Consider the following 20,440-nt stretch of genomic DNA (forward strand, 5'->3'; position numbering starts at 1 on the left):
ACAACCTAAGCAGTATTCAGAGTGCCCAGTCAGTGTTTGTTCATCACGTACTGACCAGCAGGGTTGCTATTGGCTTAAGGTCCAGTGTTACTGATGCATGTGAATTGTTTGGTAGCCATTCCTCCTTGTGGTAACATTGGTTGGGTGATTGGGGAACTGACTACATTATCGACGGTTATACACTAGGATTTTTACTAGTTCTAGTCCTGTGTTTTTAGCAGTGCATAAGAAGACTGCTTTGTACCAGTCACATTATCTGTGGGAGAATTTCCCAAATGTTTCTGTTTCTCAGGATACTGTTGGGAACACAAGAAGCCCAGTCGGGATGCCAGCTACTTTGCTAATAGGGCTCCTGTGCATCCCAAGCAACAGCATCCCTGTACAGTGGTGCCCCGCAAGATGAATGCCTCGCAAGATGGAAAACCCGCTAGACGAAAGGGTTTTCCGTTTTTGAGTTGCTTCGCAAGACGAATTTCCCTAAGGGCTTGCTTCGCAAAACGAAAATGTCTTGCGAGTCTTGCCATTTCCCCCCCACTTTCCCCCCTTTTTCTAAGCCGCTAATCCGCTAATAGCCTTTTAGCAGCTCAGCCGCTAAGCCTTTAATAGCCGCTAAGCCTTTAATAGCCGCTAAACCGCTAATAGCGCTAATCCGCTAAGCCGCTAATGGGCTTGCTTCGCAAGACGAAAAAACCGCTAGACGAAGAGAATCACGGAACGGATTATTTTCGTCTTGCGAGGCACCACTGTATCTCTAAGGAAAAAAAGTTTCATCTGCTGAAGGTCTGCTTGCCATGTATATACCGTTAAAGCAGACAAATCCTGCAAAACCATGTTGTGGCGCTTTTCTCTCTCCTGTGATGGTCCTGAGGATGCAGATTATTTTTTTGGGGGGGGGGGAATAAACCCTCTCACAAACACAGAGTGTTAGGGGCAAGTAAATCTGAGTTTTTTAAGGCAGCTGAAAGGAATGAAAATGGTTGCTCTGGTAGGTGGAAATAGATACTAGAACTTTAGAAGTTCCCCACACAAGTGAGCAGCTGTTAGCAAGCGGGCCTAATTAAGAGCACCCCTTTGCTATTTCCATTATTATTACTTCTCCCCACCCCATCTCCCACTTCCCAATGAGAGAAGAGATTTCGGGGGGGAAAGCGGCCTGTTAAACTAACTGGCACATATATCGAATCTGCTTAGCCTGGGCTGTTAAGTAAGTTTAATTAATTTACTAAGTTAATGTTCCAGTGCTAGCAAGAAAGCATCATTGCTATCAGCTGGGTAGCAGGAATTGGAACCCTAAATGAGCTCATTTTTTCACAGTTGGAATTAGGGACCAGTTAGCCAGTTGTGTGGTTTTTCCAATTTCTGCGCTTGCCCTAAGGGAGTTGCAAGTTATTCATTCCCCAGGATTAAGTGTGAGTAAGAGAGGGAAAGGAGACAAGCGCTACCTGGGGTTTGCTGCCATTTTTGACTCAAGCAGTGTCTGTTGTCTTTAGTTGTCCGTTCTTGTGTTTCCTCCGTCCTGGAACTGAATGTGTACATACGTTTTGATCGGCAGGCAGAATGGCATCACTGAAAAACATTTCCTATGTGTATTTTTGTGGAGAGGGTTTGTAGATAAAGGGGGTGGGGAGGCAAAACAAATAAACAATAAAAGAATGGAAACAAAATTACAGAAATTTGCAAAGTTTGACAAATGGTGGCCTGCAGTTGCCACAAGCTAATGGCTTGCGATGATTAATAAGAGTAAAAATAATTGCATTTCATTAAGATTGATGACACCCCATTTAACCTCCCTTCTCGTTTCAGCCCTAAAGTGGAAAGAGATGAAGTTCTCATCTATAATAGTTCCTGTAACATTACCATGGAAACTGAGGCAGAGATGGAGTGTGAGGAACGTAATCAGCCAATTACCGCCAAGATTACTGAGATATGGAAAGAGCGGGGCCAGAACACTCAGGTATAATCAAATCTTTTTTATAGACTGATTCAAACAGCTTAAAATTAAATTTGTAATATTGTGTACATTTAAGAGGAAGGAAAAAAAAAAACAATTTAGGCCAGGCACAGGCAATATATAATTTTAACCGCTATCCAACTTTGAATAGCATTTCTAATGCACAGCAGTGGAAATGATGGTTAGTCATATGGTTTATCAAATATGGATGAGACCTGCCCCATTTCTTTTAATTGCCCTTTATAGCTTATTGTTATCTTTTTATTTTTGCAAAGCCCTTTCTTACAAATGCAAGCACTCTTCCTAATTCGATACTTCTTCCTGTCTCTGTTGCTCAAATCAGAGATCCTGATCACAGATTATTATGGGGCCTTTTTTGAGCCATTATGGAAACTTATCATTCTTTGCGGGCTGCTTACCAGTTGAAACAGGCCGATGACAACGCTTCTCTTTATGGCTATGTGGGGTAGCTAGGCAGACTTTAAAGAGTTCTGCCACATTTATTTATTGAGGGAGAATGACAGCTACAATTCTAGAGCACTCTGTTTTGGTTCTGCCCCACACTGGAACCCAAATCAATTTGAAAATCTCATCATTTGATGAATAAATAAATAAATATGAAGTTGGTTTTGTGTCCCTGCATGCTCTGAGAAGCACAGATAACTTATCTCTCTCAGCCTCTCCTTCTTTGCCTTCCCTTGTTCTCCCAGAGATGGTAGCTGCCCACACAGCTGATTTTGCATTACCTGGTTATGGCTTTATCCTCCTCTTCTTTGGCAATCACTCGTAGCTGAGTAACATTGTCTTCCGTGAATATGGTCTTAACAGTGTGTCCATAGGCTCTATATTCCGTGTGTGGCAGTGTGAATGCTTTTTTTATTTAAAAAATTACCTTTATGCATATGAACTTACTAGATTTGGTGGTGTTCTTTAGGCAAATGTAGTGTAAATGTAATGTAAGGTAAGGTAAGGTATCTCTCCTATCAAATAAATGAATAAATAACATTTTACTTAACTCCAGTTGCTTGCTCCCTTACATCTTTTTGCTAGTGCATAGACTGTGAAATGGGACGGGGGTGGCGCTGTGGGTAAAACCTCAGTGCCTAGGACTTGCCGATCACATGGTCGGCGATTCGAATCCCCGCGGCGGGATCAAAAGCACGTGTTTTTCATTTAGCAGTTCAAAAGCACGTTCGGGTGCAAGTAGATAAATAGGGACCGCTTACCAGCGGGAAGGTAAACGGCGTTTCCGTGTGCTGCGCTGGCTCGCCAGACGCAGCTTTGTCACGCTGGCCACGTGACCCGGAAGTGTCTGCGGACAGCGCTGGCCCCCGGCCTATAGAGTGAGATGGGCGCACAACCCCAGAGTCTGGGCAGGGTACCTTTACCTTTACCTAGACTGTGAAATACTGTACTATTCCGTGTATAAGACGTAGGTTTGTTTTTTTTTACTGTAAAATAAGGTTAAAAATCAGGGGGCGTCTTATACACAGTGCATATGCGGGGCGGGCGATTGGTTGCAGCTGTGAGCAGGAGCTTATCAGCGGCAATTGGGTGGGTGATTGTGGGCTGCTGCTAGGGCTGCTTAGGATTGGCTGCTGGTGCGTCAATTTGGTGGCTGATTGGTGGTTGTGTCAAAGGCTGCTGTGGATTGGCTTCTGCTGTGGCAATTGTGTGTGCAATTGGCTGCTACTGGTGGTGAGCGGGCAGGCGCTTGTTTTCTCCTACCATGCACGCAATTGGCAGCGTTGGGTGAGTGATTTCTGGGGCATTCCCCTCCCAAAAAAACCTCAACAACTTTGGCAATCCTGCCCCCAAAAAGCTCAACAACTCTGGGCCATCTCCCCCCATTTTCTTAATTTGGGATCCCCAAAAGTAGGGGGCGTCTTATATACGGAAAAATACGGTAATAAAGTGATATTACTGGTTGGCATCTTGTGTACGCGCTAATCTTTAAAGCACACTTGAAGCACATGCTGTCCCTCAAGGAATACTGGGCACTAACGTTTAGCCCTGACAACTGGCAGCGCCCAAAATTATTTTAGGGGGGAAATGTACTTTGAATGTGCTGTAAAGGTCTCCCTGCCCCTCAGTCTAGGTTTAACATCTGGTTAGTTTAAAATTACTCCAACTGACTTGTCCTCAGTGCAAATTAATAATGTGCTCTAATGTTGTGTGTATTTATTTACCTTAAATAGCAGGTGGACATAAGAAATAGCTTCTCCCACAAAAGCCTGCCTGCTTTTTTAAGATCATCTGTGGAGACCCTCTTCTGAGTTCCCAACCCATATTTGGGTGGGACAAGGTTGGCGTTCACTGCTGCTGTGCCTAAACTTTTGAATTCCCCACTTAAGGAGTCTTGAGTCGTCTTTGGTGGCCTTCAATCACACCATTAAAACCTTCTCATTTAGGAACACCTTTGGCCTGCTGCAGCTGGTTTTTAGTGTTGCCTACTGTAATTGCAAAGGACACGGGTGGTGCTGTGGGTTAAACCACAGAGCCTAGGACTTGCCGATCAGAAGGTTGGTGGTTCAAATCCCCGTGACGGGGTGAGCTCGGTCCCAGCTCCTGCCAGCCTAGCAGTTCTAAAGCATGTCAAAAGTGCAAGCAGATAAATAGGTACCACTCTGGCAGGAAGGTAAACGGTGTTTCCGTGCGCTGCTCTGGTTCGCCAGAAGCGGCTTAGTCATGCTGGCCACATGACCCGGAAGCTGTACGCTGGCTCCCTCGGCCAATAAAGCGAGATGAGCGCCGCAACCCCAGAGTCGGCCATGACTGGACCTAATGGCCAGGGGTCCCTTTACCTTTTACTGTAATTGCATGCTCCCAACTTTCCCCCTATTTGGCATTTGTTATGTTTTGTGCTGCCCCCCCCCAAAAAAAACTGCAGCTGCTTTTAAACTCATTGCTGGCTTTTATTGATTTTCTATTATACAGTATGTCGCTGTTTTAATAGGAAGTATTCAAGTACATAGTTGTGCTAGTGCCAGGATTAGTGCTAGCGCAACAGGATCCCTCCTCCTTCTGCAAGACATGCCCTGCAAAGTTCCCAGATCTGATCTGGGGGGTTGTGTGGGGGAACCCAGGTCAGATTGAGAGGGGAGGAGGGGGGAATGTTCCATTATGCAAGAAGAAATCCTTGCACTAATGGAATGTTCCCCTAAGTGCTACATTAAATGCAGACAATTGTGTCACATGTCTACTATTTCTGTAAATTGCCTTGAACAATATGAAAAGGGTGGGGTGTAACTATTTTAAAAAACACACAAGCAGAAGCAACTGAGCAATCTCTCTTCCCAGTAGTGATAGTTTCTTAAAGAGTCTTGTTTGGAAAAATGTTCAGATTCTCCCCATCATCATGGGCTGGTTCATAGGTCATAGATAACAGAATTGTAGTGTTGGGTGACCCTGAGGATCATCTGGTCCACCCCCTGCAGTGCAGGAATATGCAATTGTCCCATACAGGGATCGAACCTGCAACCTTGGCATTATCAGCACCACACTCTGACCAACTAAGCCAGGGGTCAGCAACCTTTTTCAGCCGTGGTCTGGTCCACCGTCCTTCAGACCACGAAGTGGGCCAGACTATATTTTGGGGGAAAAATATGAATGAATTCCTATGTCCCACAAATAACCCAGAGATGCATTTTAAATAAAAGGACACATTCTGCTCATGTAAAAACACGCTGATTCCCGGACCATCCCTGGGCCGGATTTAGAAGGCGATTGGGCCAGATCCAGCCCCCGGGCCTTAGTTTGCCTACCCCTGAACTAAGCTATCCAGGCATTCACAACTTGTTGAATGTAGCATCAAAGGCATGTGTGAATGAGCTATCAGAGATTAATAACTGCATATACAACTTTCCCTATTCACTATTTCTAGGCCACCAGTACTTTTCTGGGTTATCTTGTGCCATCTGCATGTCAAATAATTTGGAGACAATTTAGGAAATCTGTATTTTGCAGAGTTATATTACCAACCTGCATAGCTCCCTGTTGTAATACTGTCAACTCCTTAACACCAGAAACATAATCTCTGGATGGGCTCTTGGAGAGATTATTCCTAAATCATACCCCAGAACCTGGTTGATTTGCACCATAAGTCTCCTGATCATAAAATCTGCTTTAGCTTGAATGGCAGGTCCTTTCTGCTCATAGAAGAACGCTCTCTTCTGTCCATGGTGCTGCCTAGTGACTAGGCCACCTAAGTGACTGCCTTGTGCTTATTTGTGGCTTAAAGAAACTTGTGTTTGCTAACTGAAACCCAAGTAGCATGTATGTGAGTATGTATGGGGGAAGGGGCAGGTCAGATAAAAGGTTTCCATTTTAGTTGACAGCCCCCTGCTAAGATTTATGACACCATGTGCTATATGCATGCTTCTTTGTAGAGGCTTAAATCATGTCATGCAAACTGGCCTTACCTTTCCACTGGAAATAATGGTACCAGTCAGAGAAACGCATTAATGGCATCTTGTACATTGGGTTACAATAATGGTGCTATTAGCAAGAGGTGCAAAATGTCAGGGAAGTAATGGGACATCACCATTTCCCTTGCACACTGGACCCCAAGGATTTAATGCACCTCTACATATATTGAGCATGAAGCTCTGTATTATCAATAGACACTTAACCTTGTTGGCTTAAAAGAAAATAATTAATTCAGTTGAAAATTTGATCTCTACTTTGTGATTCTGGGATGTCAAAGTGTAAAACTATTGCCTTGTCACCTTATAACCCCCCCCCCCCGAAAACTATTTTGTGCATGGGAAGTTTAGAGATGCATTGCTGTGAACGTTTTCATCTCTCCTCCTTCAAAATATTTAATTCATTTATGTAAGTGCTGGGAATGCTGAGTATTCTTCAGTGTTAAAGTACCTAGAGGGCAGGCTGTGGAGTATGGTTGGTGTACATATTAAAGTGTGTGTGCGCTACTAAAAATAAGCGCACATTATTGCGTATTAAAGAATAAGCACACAAACCTATTATTAAAGCACAAATAGGAGGTGGTTTGTCCTTCTGGAGTGGATGCTAGCTTGCCGCAAAGGTTTAGCACTGAGACCCTGCCCTCACATTGAGCTGGACGATTAATTGTGTTAGCATCGTCCTCCTGGCTCTGCGCTCCATTCTGACCAGGCAAAGTATACCCATGTGAGGGGGTATAAGTGATGAAGGAAATAGACACGGGCATGTTTTAGAACTCATTGACAGATTGGTGGCACATTGGAAAGCTCATTGGACTTCTATGATATGCATTGTAGTTCAGTATGATGGCAAAAGCTTGATTTGAACAATGACAATCAATGTTTAGATATGGATTTCTGGAAACACTTTACTTTTGATAGGATGTCTGGTATTGTGGCACGAAGAGAGAATTTTATGTCAGACGGCTTAGATGGGATTTGGAACATCTCATGCTAAATATAGTAAGAGATGGATGAGACTTGGGTGAAATGGAGTTGGCAGTGTTGAGAGCAGCAGTGGAAGAGGAGAGTGGAAGCCCCATAGATTGTGGGCTGCTGCTGACTGTATTGCCACCGTGTGAGGAAACATGAAGGCCGACTAAACATCAGGAAGAACTTTCTGATGGTCAGAGCTGTTTGACAGTGGAAGGGACTCTGGGGTGGAGAACTCTCCTTCCTTGGAGGTTTTCATTATATGGGTTTGGACAATTAGGGTCCCTTCCAACTCTACAGTTCTATGATTTTATGAAGTGTGATTCTAATGTTCTATTTTCTGATTTTTTAAAAATCTACATTTTAAATTTTGTTTGCTGCTTGTTTAGTTTTTTAGTAAGCTGCTTGAGGCATGTTGTGAAAAGTTAGTTAGCTGGACCTCAAATATTCAATATTTTATTGATGATCTTCGAGAGCCAGTGGAGTGAAGAAGAGAGTACAGTGCTTTAGTTTAGTAAAACAAATGGAGGAATACGGTCAGGAAAGTATGCAGATCAGATAATTACAAAAAGAGAGAGCAAAGTTTAGGAAAAGACACCCATTTCCTGAGCATTCATTGCTTGGTCTTTTCCCGTTATCTGCGTTCAGACTCTTGTGACGCACTCTTATCGGAATCAATTTAACATTGATTTTGGTTTCTGGACATACCTTCCCAGATCTGATGGTTTCCAAAAGCCAGCTCTTTTCCTTCTCCCCCTAAGTGTTCCTAAAAATATTTTCCTGTCTCCAAGTTTAGAAAGCGACCTTCCCGTAGGGCAGGAAGGGACAAATGAGTAACTTGCATTTTTAGGCATATGTCCTCATGAGTAAAATTGGGATTTTCATAACATTGTCTGCATTAAGATGCACACACTTCACTTGCAGACATAGCTTTGTGTTTGTGCATCTTCATGTGAAGGAGATGGGGAACACGAGCACTTGGGTTGTCCCATTCTGTCTGCTCCTGTGTCACATGCGAATCTCTCTTCCAAGTTGCTTCTCTCCTTTTATATTTATTTATTCCAATACATTTATGCCCTGTTTTCATATCATGTCTCAAACAGTTTACCAAAAAACTAAGCATGCAGCATACAAAATTTAAATTGTAGGTTTTTTAAAAATATATTTCAGAAAATAGAACATTAGAATAGCATTTATGGTGCAAAGCCCCCCTGAAATAAAACTGCCTTAATATGTTAAATTTCCTTTAATAGGAGGGAGTTCCATAGACAGGACCACTCATTGTGCTTTGCCAGATGATCTCAGTGATTGACTTGAGACATATGTGGTGGGGTAGTCCTTAAGTTTTAAGGGACGCTGGTGGTGCTGTGGGTTAAACCACAGAGCCTAGGACTTGCTGATCAGAAGGTTGGCGGTTCGAATCCCCGCAATGGGGTGACCTCCCGTTGCTCGGTCCCTGCTCCTGCCAACCTAGCAGTTCGAAAGCATGTCAAAGTGCAAGTAGATAAATAGGTACCACTCAGTCGGGAAGGTAAACGGCATTTCCGTGCACTGCTCTGGTTCGCCAGAAGCGGCTTAGTCATGCTGGCCACATGAGCCGGAAGCTGTACGCCGGCTCCCTCGGCCGATGAAGCGAGATGAGCGCCGCAACTCCAGAGTCAGTCAGGACTGGACCTAATGGTCAGGGGTCCCTTTTCCTTTACCTTTAGTCCTAAAGTTATTCTAGGCCTAAGTTGTTCAGGGTTTTGCACACTGGTACAGGCAGGCCTTGTTGTTGATGGTCCTGCCACTGGGGGCTGCCTGGTTGCTGTTGAACCATGACAGGGCCTATTCAGTGGTGGTTCCCCATTTGTGGAATACACCCCTCCCCCAGTGAGGTGCTTCTGTCTCTTTCATGATTGACTTTTAGGAGGAATTGGAAAATATTCCTGTTTACCCAGGCATCTAATGGCTGAAGTACACTGTTTATGGAAGCTCTAAAACCACTGGATGAGAAAGTGCTTTTATACGTTTTAAATGCGACAGTTTTTAGAATGTTTAATTATTATTTTTTGTTTTATTTTTATTTTTTGCTGCGGTTGTGTTTGCTGCCCTGGGATCCTTTGGGAGGAAAGGCTGAATATAAATTAAATAAACAGCACTTGATGGACGATGCCGAAATGGCTAAAATGACCGGAAGAATCAGAAATCAGGAAGACCAAAATTTTAATAAAGAATGGGGGAAATTTATAACTTATCTTAAAGACCATTGTAAGCAGTTAAAGCCATTAGTAGGATTGGAATATCACTTGTAGTTTAACGGTGAATTTTGGATATAACGGAGATGTCAAAGATTTGGATCATCATAAAAGATGCAGGAGGAAATGATTAATAATAATTGGGCCCACAAAGGGGAGGATGGAGAATCATTGGAACCTTGTTTCTATGATCTGTGTTCGATATAAGACTGTAAAATTTTAATCTGAAAAACCAAATAATTTTTTTTTTTAAAAAAATTAACAGACCTGAACCTTGATCCTTAAATCTGGCCCAGCAGCAAACAGGAAGTCACTGGAGGTCTGTTAATACCAGTCTCATGTGCTGATAGTGGTCTCTTTCCATCAGCAGCCTAACTACAGCATTCTGCTCTTAGGCAGCCCTATCTATTGCACGTCACAGAAATTCAGTCCTGCAGTTTTTAAGCAGAGGTCAGATGGCCACCTGCCATGGATGCTTTAGTTGAGATCCCTGCATTGCACTAGATTGGGGTTGGACTAGATGACCCTCAGGGTCCCTTCCAACTCCACAATTTTATGATCCAGGATATATTCACTACACCTTTTGACTGAAAATTCCTCCAAAATTATGCAAAAAAAGAGAGTTGCGTCATTGGGAATTCTGCTGCTTTTTTCACGCCAGAAACATGGAGGGGAGGAACCAGATGTCAGTTGACTGCTTTGAGAGATCTGTGAAGGGTTTGTCCCAGTCACACACAGGCTGACTAAAGAAGCTCTGCTGTTTTATCTACAGAGACATACACTGCTCTTTTTGAGGAGTGGAGCCAGAATTACCGGTACATTAAAGCCTTGATCTAATATGTCTCTTTTTTTTTTAAAGATATTTATTAGAATTTTACAAAATGAAAAAAAGAAAAAAGAAAAATACAAAATACAAAATAAAAATAGATTAAAAAAACAATTCCATCTTTCCATCACATTCTTTCGTTTGCTTATTTCCCAGACCTCCTCACACCTCCCTTTTTGTATTCCAGTTCAATTTGTTAGTTCAGCAAATCCTTCCCCTCTTTATTTATCCTAATCTTTAATCTTAAAATAATGTAACATTAAATTTTTGTCTGTTAATAGCCCATATATTTTTTTCATACTCCTTATAGCGTTGTACCTAAAAACCACATAACTTTTCATCCAATATCATTTTAACATTCATTAATTTTACAATATTTCTGTAGGTAGTCTTTAAATTTCTTCCAATCTTCTTCCACCGACTCTTCTCCCTGGTCTCGGATTCTGCCGGTCATTTCTGCCAGTTCCATGTAGTCCATCAGATCTAATATGTCTTAGCGTGTGCATAACTTTACGACTGCAGGTTAAAAAGAGAATTTCATTAGGAACAAGGCTTTTGCCCCTTCTCCGCAAGCTTGTTTATAGTGCTGGAAATATATGCCGACAAGTGTGACCTGCAACAAAATGTTGCCATGCTCCTGTCAGTGTGTTCATCAACTGTGCCACCTTTCAGGATATTCCTTTCCCACCCCAACAGACAGGCTGTGGCCACTGAGCACGTTTTTCTACTTCTTCAATTCCTAGTGTTCCCTTGAGCATGCTGACACCTCCCTCTCGTATCTCACTTGCTCCGTTTTGGAGCCATTTTGGCACCTGAGGTGAAAAACAAAACGGCCCTCTCTTCCTGCCAGGGAAGAAGGGGTGAGTGAAGATCTACAATCAGGAACAAAGGGGGAAATAAAGATCTACACCAGGGGTTGGCAACGCGCGGCCCGTGGGCCGGATGTGGCCCACAAAGACCGTTTTACCGCCCCACGAGCCATCCCTGAACCAAGCCGCCCTCTCGGTGAGTCCCCCACGGGCTGCGCTATACCAGCACAGTGTGACGCGGGGACTCACTGAGTGGTGCAGGGAATCGCGCATGCGCAGATACCGGAAGTCGCGTCTGCGCATGTCCAGACGCTGAGAATTGCTTCTGCATAGGCGCAATTTCCGACATTTGCGCATGCACAGAAGCGATTTCCAGCACTGCGGACATGCGCAGACACAATTTCTGGCATCGTGCTGCGCCAGTCCGGCCCACGGATGATCTCCGTGGGAGTGATCCAGCCCATGGCTGGTAAACCTTGCCGACCCCTGATCAACACCAACAACCAGGGTGGGAGGAGACTAGCATCACCTCCAGTTCAGCAAGAGGCCACAGTAGAGGTGGCCTGTGGCAGCAGCAGTGGGCAAGGCATTCCTTGGAAGCCAAATCTGCAGCTCCTGCCTCCTGAGGCAGTCAGCCCTTCTTGCCTCATGGGTGGGCTGGCCCTGTACGTAGCTCCCATACAGTCACTATTTTTCAGCTCCATCTACCATGGTGAAGTTAATATATGTGCAGTGCCTTGAGCATCTAAGTCTACTATTAGGCTATGTGGTGATGAGGATCATGCACGAATGAATTCATTTGTGCAAGACAGAACCTCTTCGCATTCCTTTTGGAATCCACTGCATGTGCAACTTAGCCTGTGATTAACCTGGGGAGTCTGCTTCTGTAAATAATGCAGTTCAACCTTTTCAGAAACGAAGATGCTGGTGGCTTATTAGCTCATGGCTAAATGCTACTCCGAATACAGGGCTGGGGAAGCCCAGAGGAATAACCTGTCCACTTGTACCTCTGATATCTAATGAAATCTCAACCACCGAGACACTGATGGGGTAAACATGCTGATGGGGTAAACATCTCAATACGAGATGCTGATGTTCTCTCTGGGCTTATGGGAGGTTTTGACCAAGCTTGGATGTCTTTGAACCTATTATGCTTAGTGAGCCTGCAGATTATTATTCCAGATCACTAGACCAGACCTAATCATCATGCAAGCATGCTGTTTTAACAATGTTTCCCTTGTACAGGTTTTCCTTACTCCCCTGGCACCATAGGTGGTATGAATACATCTTTTAGGGCAGATGCCATGTATGTGAAGCCAAAGGCAGGAAATCCGAGCTGGTGGTGAATTGGATCTGTGACAATCCAGTCTCTTGAGAGATTACCATTACTGAACACGCAGGCTGATAACTCTAACCATTCCAGTTCGTGGTGCTGCACTGAATGTACTTCTGCCTAACAGAGCAACCCTAACTATTGAAAGTGGGCATAATCCCTATTCCATATTCTGTTCAGGAGGCATTTGTCTTACGCTACCCTTTTTGTGAGCTAAATTGGCCATGGGTGCAAGTCTCTCTTTGCTCTGTTGCGTGTTAAGTTCATAGAATCATAGAGTTGGAAGAGACCACAAGGGCCATCGAGTCCAACCCCCTGCCAAGCAGGAAACACCATCAGAGCACTCCTGACATATGGTTGTCAAGCCTCTGCTTAAAGACCTCCAAAGAAGGAGACTCCACCACACTCCTCGGCAGCAAATTCCACTGTCGAACAGCTCTTACTGTCAGGAAGTTCCCAAGACCTCCCCCAATAAATAAAGACACAATTGGCACAGAATTTAATTTAAGGTTATTGGCATAATTTTGGCCACAACTTTATTGATTACAGATTGTGAGTGGTTTGCTTAGGCATTGGTTCCCGACCAGCTGCATCTGACCTTAGCAGGGCAGCACTGACGACTGGAAACCGGCAGACGTCAGTAAGGGAAAACATTCTGGGGGAGCAATGGACCAGGCTCAGACTCAAGCTCACCCCAAATGCTCCCAGGGGCTCTGGTGTGGCCCTAACCCCTGGAAGGGGCTCAGACAAAAGCAAGGCGAGCCCCTGCATTCCTTTAATCCCTTTCGCGCACTGGAGGGACAAGTATGACAACCTTCCCTCCACTCCACATTGAACCAATGCCTAAGTGCCAAACCTTACAAAGTTGTGACAATTTGCTACACGATAGGCAAAACCCAAGTGGCACCAGCCAATCAGCCAAATGGGAAAATTCCTACTGGGCCCCATCCCAAAAAACAGATGACCCATGATGGCATAGCAAGGTTATAATGAACCCTAAATATAGGGAAGGTGGGCGGGTGATCCGATGCACGAGGCGAAAAGAGGAAGCTCAATGCAACGTGCAGTGGTATATACCGCAGGTCCCCCGGTTAACGCATAAAACGATCCCATTGGCCAGAATTTCCTCAGCAACCGAAGGACCACCAGTCGGGTTGTTGTGGCTATCCAATCGCTCCCACTCACAACAGCATTGAAGTCAGTCTTGTTGATCTCACCGCAACGCGTTCTCTCTGGGAGGAGGACACGATTTCTGCTTCTCCCATGCCCCCAGAATCACCCTTTTTTGAGGCTTAACACCTGGCCGAGCTGGGGTTGAGGGTCTTATGCTTTTGTATCTCTGGCTCAATTGGGAAAGCCCAAGATTGACTGAATCCAAACGCTCTCATCTCAGCAGATCTTTGGTTTGAATTGTGTGGTTAGTTTGCTCTCCCCACAAAAGAGAAAAAGGCATTAAGTATTTATTAAAGAACCACTGGTATGACTGAACTTCACTGGTGGCTGTGTAGCTGTGGAAATAACTGAACTTCAGCGGTGGTTGTGGCCAGAGTATTGGTTCACCCTTTTTCAATGGGAAACTGGATTCCTCCTCCCTCAGATATTTTTGTCTACCTGCTGTGGGTCTAATTACTCTGAATGAAACTTGACCCGTCTTTCCTGTTGATGTGTGTTCAAGGTGTTTGCACTGTGAGCTGCTTTAAGTCTATCTGTTGACGGGGAAAGTTTTTAATAAAAAATGGGGAGCAGTGCAGAAGCAAAAAAAGAAAGCAAACCATGCTCAGAACCACATTCTCTAAATAAGAAAAACATGGGGGGGGGGGGATATGGGTGCATCTGGTGCCACTTTCAATTCTGAAAATCTTAAAACGAACCTAAAGAATGATGTTCATCCTGCTTATGCTTCTTATTTAGTCCAATAAATATCCATTAAATGTGGGAAGGGTAATGGACAAAGTTTGTATTTTCTTTTTTTGCTCCGCCCACACCCACTCCACCCCTCGAAAGGACCACTGCTTCACCGTGTCTCGTAAGATCAGTCAGTCCAGGCAGTAGCTCTGCTGGTTGTTGCTGACATCTCCTTCTATGCACACATTTACTCTTGACTGTTTATTGCTAGACCTGTTACACATGGAAATCATTGTCCCATGCCCTGGGCTTCTTTCCTAAACTGTGGCAAACTTCTATGTCCCTTTTGTAACCCCTGCCCCCATTGTAAGCACTTCAAAATCCATTTTTGAGCCTCCCTTTTCAGGAGCGACGTCCTTCATGGATGGCGCCTCATTTAAATCACTCTGGCTACTTGGTGATGCATGGGAAAAGACGAGTCATTACAAAGTTTATTATCTGACACCCCGTCACCCAGCAGTAGTTCTGAAGTTGGAAGCAGCCGGCCCTCTGGTCTTCATACTTACACTGATGTTTGTCAGTGATATTTTGTAGGCTTCTCTGAACCTATGCTGCCTCGTATCGCCTCATTCTTCTCAATATCTGGACAGCCGTCTTTCAAAATTATATTAAATGACCCCTCACCCCAGGAGAACAGTAAGTCCTGTGTGATCAGTGTGCAGCAACAGCAACAGCAACAACTGAAAGTCCAAGTTTAAGTGCAGATGTTATCTTTACGAACAAATGTGCCTTCTGCAAGGTTGTTATGCTGCGAAGAGAGAGCCAACATGGCCGCCACTGTTACCACAGGCAATGCGAAGAGATAAATGGTTGACCCTGGCCCGTGTCAGGTTAGGATTGATGCCACTATCAGCTCTAGTGCCTTTCCAATGATTTTTTTTTTTTTTAAACTCTGATAGAGTGTGTTATCTAGTTACTGCCATGAGGGCAATAGCCTGGGGTAGGGGAAGGGGAAAAGAGAGGGGGTGGGGAGAAAGGTCATTCTAAGAGGACAATCTTTGTCAGATTAAATGAGAAAAGGGACCTTGCTTTTAAAAAGGAAGTCGGGAAATAAATAAATAAATGATGAAAGTAGCTCTGACTTGTAAGGGAAGGATAAGCAAAATTGCCAGCGCTTTCTCTCTGTCTCACCAGGTTAGGCTTGGGGCAGATGAAGGGGTTCTGGTTGTAGCAGTCGTACGAGAGAGACAGATTTTGAATAATGTTGTATGTGCTTTCAGTCCTGTAACTCTGAAAACGTTTTAGCTCAGTATGCTCAGAATCAGGATGAATTTGCTTGCCCTTCTCTGCAAGGGGAGATGGAAAACAGAAGGAAAGTTAGGATCCAAGTTTGTTGTGTTTTAACCATTTTTTAAATGTATGCTGCCCAGAGACCTTTGGTTATGGAGCAGCATAGAAAGACCTTAATATATAAATTAATGAACAAAATAACGACAACTCTGAAGTGAATTAAAGCTGTGTCAAGCAGATTTAACATAAAACTCCCTCTGTCCCCTGTGAAATGGAAAGCTTTAGCCATTGTTTTTCTGCTGACAATCACTGGGAGTTTGGACATAAAGTTCAGGCAGGCATGTCAGTAAAGGTTGCCATATGCTAAGCCTTGGGCAAAAATGGGGAACTGTGTACAAGGCGCTGATAGCTGTATTATTCCTTTTTAATTTGCTACCTTCAGATAATTGATAAGACATCATGGATTGATGTACATAAACTCCAAATTATTATTATTATTTGCATTATCCAGCACCTTAGGTCTTCAAGGTATAAAGGGGGAGGTTCGCCTGGTGCCACCCGCCTCTGGCCTCCCAGGTATTCCCTGACCATTGCAACCACAATATCACTTAATGGAAACCTAAAAGGACAATAGAGAGGGGGCCATATGAGTTTCCCTGACAAAGTCACCTGCTGCTGCTGTTTTAATTTTGTCAGCTGCTCTTACTGCTAGGCAAAATATTTCTAGTTGACTTCTGGGTGGTTTTGGTACTGGAGCTGTTAGCCATGATTAGTTAAATTTCAAATGTCAGAGATCATTAGTGGTGATTTTAGCCAAAGAGGGTGTAGAATCCAAGTTCCTCAGACTGAACTGAGTAAATGGAGAGCACCTATTTTTATAACTTAATCTCAGCCCTCCTCCCCTGACATGGGATAAACCCATTTCCAGTTATATATCAGGAAGTAGGTTGATCACATAGGGACGTGGGTGGCGCTGTGGGTTAAACCACAGAGCCTAGGACTTGCTGATCAGAAGGTCGGCAGTTTGAATCTGTGCGACGGGGTGGCAGCAAATTCCACTGTCAAACAGCTCTTACTGTCAGGAAGTTCTTCCTAATGTTTAGGTGGAATCTTCTTTCTTGTAGTTTGGATCCATTGCTCCGTGTCCGCTTCTCTGGAGCAGCAGAAAACAACCTTTCTCCCTCCTCTATGTGACATCCTTTTATATATTTGAACATGGCTATCATATCACCCCTTAACCTCCCCTTCTCCAGGCTAAACATGCCCAGCTCCCTTAGCCGTTCCTCATAAGGCATCGTTTCCAGGCCTTTGACCATTTTGGTTGCCCTCCTCTGGACACGTTGCAGTTTGTCAGTGTCCTTCTTGAACTGTGGTGCCCAGAACTGGACACAGTACTCCAGGTGAGGTCTGACCAGAGCAGAATACAGTGGCACTATTACTTCCCTTGATCTAGATGCTATACTCCTATTGATGCAGCCCAGAATTGCATTGGCTTTTTTAGCTGCCGCGTCACACTGTTGGCTCATGTCAAGTTTGTGGTCAACCAAGACTCCTAGATCCTTTTCACATGTACTGCTCTCAAGCCAGGTGTCACCCATCTTGTATTTGTGCCTCTCATTTTTTTTGCCTGCAAACAGTTTTGCCCCATTTGGAGGTTTTGCCTTCCTCATAACAAACTGCCACACCTTTTGGTGGATAAGGCACTGGGTGGAATCCTTAACTGAATGTTGGGGTGGAGAGAAGTGGTGCAACGCCCCTCCCCCCAATGGTGTGATCACAGGGTACCCCGCTAGAGGAGTCCATTGGGAAGACTCTGTCCAGAAGCCAGGTGTGGGCAGATGCGTCATAGAGCTTCCCCGTGATTGGGCCTGCAATTAAAAAGTTAGCAAAAGTCATTAAAAATTGTAGAAGCAGGGAGTTGCCAAAAAGAAGGCATGTTTCTTATACCCTTTCTTCATATTGACAGAGCAAAAAGCAGGTCTTCTGGCTCTGATCTCAAGGCTAAGTAATTGCTATGGCAGCAGGTGGCTTCTTGGCTTCTGAGGTAACCTAGTCCTAATCTCTTTTAAAGGTCAGTACCAGGCCTTTGGGATGCGGGTGGCACTGTGGGTTAAACCACAGAGCCTAGGACTTGCCGATCAGAAGGTCAGCGGTTCGAATCCCTGTGACGGGGTGAGCTCCCGTTGCTCGGTCCCAGCTCCTGCCAACCTAGCAGTTCGAAAGCACGTCAAAGTGCAAGTAGATAAATAGGTACTGCTCTGGTGGGAAGGTAAACGGCGTTTCTGTGCGCTGCTCTGGTTCACCAGAAGTGGCTTAGTCATGCTGGTCACATGACCCGGAAGCTGTACACTGGCTCCCTTGGCCAATAAAGCGAGATGAGCGCCGCAACCCCAGAGTTGGCCACGACTGGACCTAATGGTCAGGGGTCCCTTTACCTTTACCTTTACCAGGCCTTTAAATTGAGTCTGGGAAGAAATAGGTAGCCAGTACAGGTGGAACAGAGATCCATGTTCATATGGACACATTTTCTGAGCATCAAAAATATTCTCCACATAACATGCACAATAAAATAAGACACAAAATTGAAAACAACCATAATGAAGAACTCAGTAAACCCATCAATCATTCAAACCAACCCTGTAGTAGATAAAATCCAGCAATAAAATCCAACATAGGTAGACACAAATTAAAAGCCCGGCAACCAATCCAGCAAAATTGAGCCCAGCTACAGAAGCGAAAAAAATAAGGCCAAATTGCCATTATCCTTCAGAGACTAAGTAAAATCAATAATGTTAAAAGACATGAAGAGGTGTTAAAAGACTTGGGAAAACAAAAAAAAACTTTCTGCGTGGTGCTGAAAAATAGGGGCACTTTGCACCAATTAAAGTTTCTAGCCTGTTTTCAAAAGCAGCCCCACAGCACTGAAGTAAATCACCCTGGAGGTAGACATCTTCAGCAGCATCTTCTCCAGAGAAGGTCCAGCAGGTGAAACAGCTGAAGGCTGGTGAAAAGGATCCCTACCACTTGGGTATCCAAGGAAGGTACCCACAAATCTCTTCCTCTAGGCAGCATTCACTCTTGCCCCAACCCTGCGGAACTGCGCTTCCATCTTAGCTAGATTTTGCCCCTTGCTCCTGCAATCCACTCCTGCAGGAACACCAGACACTCCCACTGCCTTCCTAGGATCAGATGGTGGAAATGAGAAGTAAAGCTCTTTGTTGTCTGCATTTCAACCCAACCCCTGAATGACATTTCCCAGCAGTTTCACATAGATGCTCAAAGACATGAAATGGAAATGCCTTTTAGCATCCAGCTGGCTGCTGGGACTGATCCTCCAGGAATGTGAGGAAGTACTGAAGAATAGTGCCCTGTAATGCCATCTCTTAAGGCAACAGAAATTATACTATAGTTGGTGGTATTGAAGGGTCACTGAAAGATGAACTGCAAGGTCACACTCTCCCTCTCTAAATCCTGGCATAGGTCATCCACCAGGGAAATCAGGGCAGTTTTGGAGCCAAGACTGCCTGGAGATCTTAAATGACTTGCCCTGCTAGAATCTACTAGGTCCAGTGTTTCTGATGCTGGTGGTGTGAGGTTGCTGGAAGAGAGGAAGAACTACTCCCCATTGCCTCTCATCTCTGCTCCGACCATTTATTCTCCATTTCAGGAGCAGGGAAGGCAGGAGTCAGAGTGTGTGTTGGCACAGAAGGTGCTATGGATGCCTTAGGGGGTATTGTGAAGGCATGTGTTTTGGAAGTTGTGGGGCTTAGGTCATCTCATCCAACCCCCTGCAATGTTTCTACTCAGCTTGGTCTTGGGTTTTCCGCACTCTGTGAGCCAGGCACCAACAAATGCTTGTACCATCACTACTTTCATATGTTTCTAAAGGTGGCTTATATAAGCTCTGAACTGTGGTACATATGCTAAATGGTTACTGCTTTGTTTCATAAGGACCTCAGGTTTGTTTGTTTTTTTGCCACATGAAAATGGAGAAATGGTTCAGCTTTGGTTTACTGTGGCATGCTTAAGCCAAAATACAAGAAAACCCCAGTTAAAAGGCCTAGTTCCGCTCCCATAGTAAACTCTAAATGTGTTGGACGTAGGAGTTGTATTCTACCGTTTCTTTTCACAAGACAATGAGAGCCTGAAGCTATCAGGTGTGAGCCTTCAGGTTCTACTGTCAAAACAAGAATGACATCGAAATGAGTTCATGTGTTCCCTTCTAAACAAGTAAAACCTCACAAGATAAATATAGCACTCTGGACACTTTTCTTGAAGTGGTGGGGCAGTCTCGGTTAGAGTAGGTACAGCCTAAAGTAGCCCCTTGTGTACTGCAAAAAGAGGGGGGAAAGAACACACAGATTCACATACAAATTTCATATGCTAATTTATATGTCTGGGTGGAAATTTAGAAATAATTGCTATGATTTAAATGAAAATTCAGTACATCTCACTATGGTGATGACTACGGCCTCTGCTCTCGCTACATGATGGACAACTCTGGATAGAGATCATCTTTAAACAGAGAACTCTGTAAAGTAGGATACATGGACACCCTAGTCCTGGTTGTTTTATAAAAGGCTGTTTACTGACAGCTTTTACCCTTAAATTTATTTTTTCTCTGCTTTACTTTGTTTAAAATTAAACCTTTTTGACAACAGAAATCATGCAAAGTGTTTTATTTTCCTTTTTGTTTTGGGCAACTGCTGTGCTTGATCTGAATACTGCAGAGTTTATGCAGCTTACATTATCAGAT

The 20,440-nt window shown here is 44.2% G+C and overlaps 1 protein-coding gene across 2 annotated transcripts in view; it reads left to right on the forward strand.

Annotated features, from left to right (window-relative positions):
• PKHD1 (PKHD1 ciliary IPT domain containing fibrocystin/polyductin) overlaps positions 1–20,440 on the forward strand; it is a 243,049-nt gene that overhangs the window by 56,522 nt on the left and 166,087 nt on the right. For both annotated transcript variants that reach the window (XM_077926565.1, XM_077926566.1), the window contains exon 32: positions 1,804–1,954. In XM_077926565.1, the coding sequence (XP_077782691.1) occupies positions 1,804–1,954 (151 nt within the window). The remainder of the gene's footprint in view (positions 1–1,803; positions 1,955–20,440) is intronic.

The sequence above is a fragment of the Podarcis muralis genome, chromosome 3 (genome assembly GCF_964188315.1).
Source record: "Podarcis muralis chromosome 3, rPodMur119.hap1.1, whole genome shotgun sequence".
Taxonomy (NCBI): domain Eukaryota; kingdom Metazoa; phylum Chordata; class Lepidosauria; order Squamata; family Lacertidae; genus Podarcis; species Podarcis muralis.